General features: G+C 40.1%; 1 protein-coding gene across 1 annotated transcript; it reads left to right on the top strand.

Annotated features, from left to right (window-relative positions):
- The first annotated feature begins 342 nt into the window (after window positions 1-342).
- Window positions 343-4501, top strand: txnipb (thioredoxin interacting protein b). The gene is made up of 6 exons (XM_056761622.1): window positions 343-2435; window positions 2628-2703; window positions 2805-2952; window positions 3039-3398; window positions 3485-3784; window positions 3868-4501. Exons 1-6 carry the CDS (start codon window positions 2180-2182, stop codon window positions 3874-3876), a joined length of 1149 nt encoding a protein of 382 aa, XP_056617600.1. The 5' UTR covers window positions 343-2179; the 3' UTR covers window positions 3877-4501.
- The last annotated feature ends 3190 nt before the right edge of the window (window positions 4502-7691 follow it).

Below are 7691 nucleotides of genomic sequence, written 5' to 3'. Positions count from 1 at the left end.
GCACCATGCTCTAACCACTGATCTTCATTTTGCGTCTTTCACTTTGATTCACTAAATAGTGGTGTGCGGTAGAGGGTGTATTTTGATCTTTGTGTGTGTCACATCGGTTTATTGTTTCACTCCTTGTACCCACATGGAATGAAAATCAACTTGTATAATCTATAACCACTCTATACATAACTGCAAGTGCTTTGTCATCCACAAGTACTGACAGATTCTGAGATATTCTACACCATTAAGCAGTGACCCATAGTGTTCCTTTCAACTTAAATGTGCCATTCACTGGTTTTATGTTTGTGTAATGTATGAAATTGAAAACCCTTAATAAATGTAGACAGCTTCAGTCTAGCTCCATAATGGAGGGTGTCCTTTTCTCAGAAAGGCTCATAACTCTAAAGAAAAAGAGTGTTGTTGTGGAGAAATGATGCCAGCATGTATAAGGTAAGCAGCTGTTTTTGTATTTACTCTCAGTGATTGATGGGGTTATATAAGCGGAAAGATCTTGAACTTCAAGCAGGAACCTGTGCAGTGAAGTGTGTTGGACCGGTCAGTAGATGGCAGTGCCCATCCAATCAGAGGTGTCCATGACAACATCAATCTTTCTCAGACACGTTTTACAGTCTGGATGCAATTGTTTGGTCCACTCTGATGACCTATGGCATCACTTTACTTTACATTATGTTCTGTTTCATATCTCTGCACAGTGAGGTTAATGCTAATATTAAGCAATGGCAAAAAGAGTAGTAATATGTTCAGTGCTGGTATGTGATTGTAGTAATAAAATGTTCTTTCTACTCTATAGAATTCAGTAAAATTCTAGTTTTTACTAAAAATGTTGATGTTGAATGTAAGAAGATTGAAGCTGAGGCCTAAATTTACAGTGTAAAAATACACTATGCTTTATAAATATGGTTGCAAAACAGCTTTGCACAAAATATATTTTAGCACAAACTGCAGAGGGAAAAAAACTATCAAACACGTGAATCACGCGCCCATAAACGGTCATTTATATGTCCTTGTCTATTTGTTCATTGGATGTTAAAGGGGTCAAATGGCGTAAATACGTGTTTTTCTGTGTCTTTGGTGCGTTATAAGTTGCTCATGCATGTATTAGACACTTAAAATTGCACAAATTTAAGTGTCGGAACAAAAGATGCATTCTATCTAAAAGCGAATGCGAACCCAGACCTGCCTGAAACGCCTCGTGTAACCACACCCCCACGCATGTACGTCACTTTGTGGTATGATTTGACTAAGACCGCCCAAATGTATCCGCAAGTAAGGTGGGCGGTCTTGTAAATCTCATTGTACGGTCGCCGGCGCTGCCTGATGTTCCGAATATGGTAAGAGGCGTTACGTTTCCGTGCAGTATTCGACCAATCACTACGCACTAGTGGCCTGGCCAATCATAGAACACCTCGCTTTTCAGAGCGATGAGCTTTGTAAAATATCAGCGCGTTTCAGAGAGGCGGAGCAAAGAGGAGATATAAACATGCACGGTATGTGAAAAATACTGCGTGTTTTAACCTTAAATCGTGTATAGACTTTGTATTTCACCTAAAGCAAACAATACTATTCAAATGACCCCTTTAGATAAATACCAGATCCTTCGGTGGTGAACAATATTTACAGTTAGCTCTTTGTGAATGTGTCCTAGACACATGACTTTCCATCGCAAACATGTTGTTGTGGAGCAGGGAACATGTGTATCTCGAGTGGACATTCGTGCCCCACCCCGGCCCATATAATTAGCCCACCTCCTAGAACGCCCATTGCCACATACCCACGAGCTGTCCACGCGCTGCAGCCGAGTGCTCATTGGCCGCAGTCGACGCGAGTAGCCCGGGCGTCCTATGAGAGAGACGACCCTGGAGCGGTCCACGGGCGCATGTGAGTGTCCTTCGCCGATGCCCATATGTGTTTCTAACTCCCATCATCAGCAGAGCCGCGTCTAAACTATATAACCACCCTCTCTAACTCAGTGTTTACCGACAGAACAGAGTTACTATTAAATGACAAACACACAACATTGAGAATAATAACAATAATACAGATAACAACGTCGCTAGGTTTTGGTGAGCTTTACGCAGGACACTACATTACAAAGGAAGCAGAAAAGGTGAAATTGAACAACACTTTAAGTAGTTGTGTTCCAATTATCATAAGTTAAAAGTTAAAAATGGGCGTGCTGACCAAGAAACTCAAGACTCTCGAGGTTCGGCTGAATGATCCGAGCAAGCTCGTGTACGTCAGCGGAGATAAAGTGGCCGGGAGGGTGATAGTGGAGGTGTCGGAGGTGATGCGCGTCTCCGCCGTCCGACTGTTCGGGATCGGATGCGCAAAAGTCGATTATACTAAAGGAAAGCAGCGCTGCAGAGAGGAGATCGACTACCTGAAATACGAAGAAGTTCTTCGTCTTGATCATCAGCAGACAGGTGAGACCCCATCACGCAGATGTGCTAGTGAGCTAGTTTTATAATGAGGGGCAGATGTCTATGATCTTTTTTTTTGCCTTGCGTATATTGAAAACCATAATTTGTTGAGTAATATCCTAAAGTTGGTGCAAGATTGGTTTGGGAAAATGTAAAAAAAATTGCAATTCTCAAAGCACAATCTCTACACCACAGAAACAGACGGCTCTGTCACTCTGAGGCCTGGAAACAGATATGAATTCATGTTCGGATTTGAGCTTCCACAGGCAGGGTGAGTGTATTCGTAAACTGCACATTACAAACAGCTATACAAATACTTATGTATACATAACTGTGAATACTTTTAATGCAAGATCTTTCACCCCTGAACAGGTGCTTAGTTTCCTCATATGATGGGAAGTTTGGCTCAGTTCAGTACTACGTAAAAGCAGTCATAGATAAATCAGGCCGGCCGTATGCGGAATGCAAGCAAAAGTTTCAGGTGGAGGAACCTATTGATGTGAACACCCAAGAACTGATGGTGAGTAAATCGGAGATGCCATGATGATGTGATCGAAATGCGAGACAATCGTTCAGCTCCTAATATTCTTATCCGCTTCCTATCAGCTTCCAATTACAGGTGCAAAAGAGAAGAAAGTCACCTGCATGTTTATTCCCGATGGCAGCGTTTCCTTGGCGGCCAGCATTGACCGGAAGGGTTACTGCGAGGGAGAGGACATTTGCATCAATGCTAAGTTTGAGAACACCTGCTCTCGGATCATCATTCCTAAAGCTGCCATCATGGCCAAGCACAGATATCTAGCGAACGGCCGCACTAAAGTGTTTTATGAGAAACTCACTTCGGTCAGGGGCGACCACATTATCTCCGGCATGTGTGACATATGGCAGGGTCGAGTTCTCCATGTGCCCAAGCTGAAGCCCACTATCTTGGGCTGCCACATCATCCATGTTGACTACACACTGAGGGTGAGTCACATATCTGATAATTGATAATCCGCTGGCACCTGTATGGCCAGGGTTTAACCTCCATGGTTTCTCTTTCTCCGGGACAGATCTATGCGCATATCCCAGGCAGCGAGAAGCTGATCCTTGAGCTGCCTCTGGTCATCGGGACGATCCCCTACAATGGCCTGAACAGTCGAACTAGCAGCATGAGCAGTCAGGATGGCAGTGTCAACTCCAGCACCTGCGTGTCCATGCCGTCATCTCCTCCCAGCTACAGCGAGATCTCCCAGGACGACCACCTGGACAGTTCCTTCGCCCCACTCTTGGAAGATTTCGACGAAGATGACAGTCCTATCTTCATACGCATGAACGGACACCATCTACCCCCTCCTCCGGCGTACACTGAGGTACACACACACATGCACATAGAAACACAGCCAATGTCAAGCTGAGATTGCACTAAGGATTACTTCTGCCTCTGATCACACAGGTGAATTGAAACTCCTGCAGAACAAACACAGTTCCTGACGAAAAGATTCTGATCTCGGAATACAGACGAACACTTTTACCCGGAGCTGCGGTCTATGAAATGCTGTGGCGCAGCAAATTGCAGCTGTTTGCAAGTTGATGGTCCTTATGGAAGCTGTCACTTCTTGAAAAAAGATTATTCACATCTTCATGCACATTATTGCGAATCCTCAGCATCTGAGAGAGTTTGTGGATTTGTGAGAAGTTTTGCCATGTTGGTATAATAATTTGTCTGCTGTTATTGCTGTTCCAAATTGGAAAGTGAGCGTAAAAGTGAAGTGTATTTTGAAGATGCTTAATAACTGCAAACAGTTTTGTTAAAGTAATATTGAACGTTTAATTATTTTGATATTTGCAATGCCTTATATCGCAATTTGCATGCACTGTATTTCTGATTTGATTTTTAAATCAGAGCATTTATGTAGAATAATGAATCAAACAATTAATCAAATCTAAATTTGTTATTTGAATTTTATATTTTTGCATTTTTTTATTTTTGCCTTATTTGAAGTCAATGCATTATTTACTGCATCAGTGTTATATATAATAGTGTTTGCAATGCATAATACAATAAAACCTTTGAAAAAATCAAAAGCAATCAAGTGTCATAAATCTAATCTATCCCTCCATCAAAAATAAAACAACTCCTAAAAACATGTACAAATATTACTGATGTATTGCTTTCTAGTGAGTATGATCTTGTTTTCTTTGTAGTTTTTAAGGTCTATAAAAAACATCTGTTTTGACCCATTTCTCCAGTTTTCATTTACTGCATATAAATGCAAAGAGAAACGGTATCTTTATTTGAAATATGGGGAAATATTGCTAGTAGTTCACAGAGTGAAACAAAAAAAGGTATTTTTGTTTCTTATTTTTTTCTGCAGCTGTTTTTAAACCTTGATATCTTTAACATTGACTAAGTAAGGTCTTGTCAAAGATTGAAATCATATTAAAATGAATGACTGAAATCAAACTTTGATGTTCCTACAATCATGATTATATTGTGAGACTTAAGCCTGGATTGCACAGACAGGGTCACATTCTATTACACATTGTGTGGCTATGTTATGAAACATCCGGTGTGTTTATAGCAGCTCATTTTATGTTTAGACTCATGAGGTGAGATGAGGCGAGAGGGTAAGCAGGGGAAAGGTTGACATCAGGAAACAATGGAATGAATGTAGCGGTACGGGATGAGCACCTGTTATTGTGACTATATGGAAGAGTTTATTTACAGGCTCTGTACAGCTGGAGAACATTCAAGAGCTGTTTATCCATCACTACAGAAACTTCCATTCATGGGCGTGCGTTCAGAATAGCATTTGAGTGATGTAACTGTAATCCAAATGGGCAACGTGAACGTGTTGGTAACAACGAACACACATGCTCAGCAGGAAGATCAAACCATCTACAGTACACTACACTAACGTCTTTGTGGGTTTATTGTGTGTGTTGAAATGCTTCATGTGCAAAAACATTCTTTGGTGGGATACAACAGTCTTCTAATACTCTAATTTTAACACATTGCAGGTTCAAAAAAATATTTCTTAAATTTGAAATGAAATTTCATGAAAAATATATATTTTAATTTCCGATTTGTAATGTGGCTCCAGGACCCCGGCGTATTGATGAAACTGAGAACGGATTGCATATCAAATGACTTACGTGAAAAAGTGTTCAGAATACAAAATACCATCCGACCGTTCCCCGAAAGGAGCAGCCCTGTCCAGAAACACTCGTGCAGAACTTCATGCATGCCGGGAAGGTTCAGTAATCCTGGAAACCTGATAGGGTTGTTTACTCACAATGCAGCTGTTCCTTTAGATCTAAGAAAGGATCTGCACCTTTCAAGGACCCCCCATCTCTTTCTCACGTACTCTGTCCCTTTCCAGTTCTTGAACTTGAGCCTTGATTGGAAATCTAAGATCTGTGTCTTTATGTGTCCTCTTGTATTTATAAACTTTCTTAATGTTGTAATGAAATCTACAGTTCTGTAGCATAAAATTGTGTTAAAATTGATTCGTTTTAGATTGGTGAGTATATTTAACGTTGTACTGAATATAGTGCAGTAAGGCACCTCCCATTGACTTTTAAATTAGTCATCATTTATTCACACTCATGTCATTCAAAACCTGTGTATCTATATTCTGTGCCGACGAAAAAGAAGATATTTCGAGAAATGTCTCCATTGCGTTGTGTCCAATCAATGGAAGTCAATGTGGACAAATGTTATTTGGCTACCAACGTTTTTCAAAATATCTTCTTTTGTGACCTGCAGAAGACAGAAAGTAATACAGGTCTAAAATGACATGAGGGTGAGTTAACAAATACATTTTATTTTTGGGTGACCTTTTCCTTTAACTCAGCAAAAACATGGGATTTTAAGAGTTTAATAAATTAATCGCATGCGCTGTAGCAGGCAGTTGTTGAAAAGATCAGGCTGCTGTACACTCGCACAGCACACCTCTCTGCCTATACCATTCACAATGCACTTTAACTCAACCACCACAATTTTTACCGACTTGACCTGTTACCATGTAGCATGTACTGCACTTTAACACAATAACACTTTAAAACAATAATACTCTGACAACATCTATTTACCCACCATTACATCTACAACCACTCTGTGGATTGCTTATTTTGTGTATTATATTGTATATTTTGGTGATTTTTAAATGTGTGTAATGTTATTTGTTAAACGTGTATTGTAAACGTGTATGTTATTTGTTAAATTTGTAAATTGTATTCTGCACTGTCTGGGGCACGCTCCCAAGCTTTCACTCACCACGGCACATGTGTTGGTGACGTGACAACAAAGGGATTTTATTTTATTTGAAGAGCAGGCAGCAGCAAGTGATGTTTATAGGCGTGTTTCCGGCCATTTTTGGTCACTGTAAGGAATTTACAAAATATCTTCATGAAACATGATATTTACTTAATATCCTAATAATTTTTGGCATAAAAAGAAAAACCTATAATTTTGACCCATGCAATGTTTTGTTGGGTGTACCCATGCTACTTATGAATGTTTTTGTGGTCCAGGGTCACAAATAAAATGTGTGCCCTTAGACGATGAACATTCACCCGAATATGTTTCTAGGAACACATTCAAATTCAAGAACATTCTAGAGTTCAACTCATTTTGCCAGTCATCTAGGCCTAATGTCTTCTATAATCCAGGTGTCTTTGATTTCTCCATTGTAATGTGAGTGGAGTACTGGACGTCCTCCTGACTAATGCTGTCTACTCCCAACAGAGAGGACAGGACCCTGTAAAAATGACAGGTGAGAGATGAGCCTTGATACACGTCAGTCACAAAATGTATTATCCTTTGTCTCCTGTGTGGTGCAAAAGACATATTGTACTTTCTCCAGCAGCCATTGTGCAAAAGAACAGTGACATAAAACAAACAAAATAAAGGTACAGAGTGTCTTCTGTGTTTTCTTCTGTGTTAAATGACCTTCTCTGATCCCACTTAATTCTGTAACAAACTATGAGTAAGATATGGATGCGCTGAAAGTGTAAACACTGTGGATCTGTGATGCTATTAAAACACTAATAGCAAAATTGAGAAACACTGGCTCAACTAACGGTATGAGTCCATCTGTTTCATGACCCTAGGCAAACAGAAATGATACATTTCGCCTTTAACACAACTACTAATAAACAAACAATTGGCAGCCAACACAGAATCTTCACCTGCAACTTACTGCATCAATCTTACCACAAGCAATCTTGGAATCATACGTTGAGAAACTCAGAAACGTGATGCGGTTGTTCAGA

The sequence above is a fragment of the Triplophysa dalaica genome, chromosome 12, assembly GCF_015846415.1.
Source record: "Triplophysa dalaica isolate WHDGS20190420 chromosome 12, ASM1584641v1, whole genome shotgun sequence".
NCBI classification, from domain to species: domain Eukaryota; kingdom Metazoa; phylum Chordata; class Actinopteri; order Cypriniformes; family Nemacheilidae; genus Triplophysa; species Triplophysa dalaica.
Note: the sequence above shows the minus strand (reverse complement) of the source record. Positions and strands in the feature narration are given on the sequence as shown.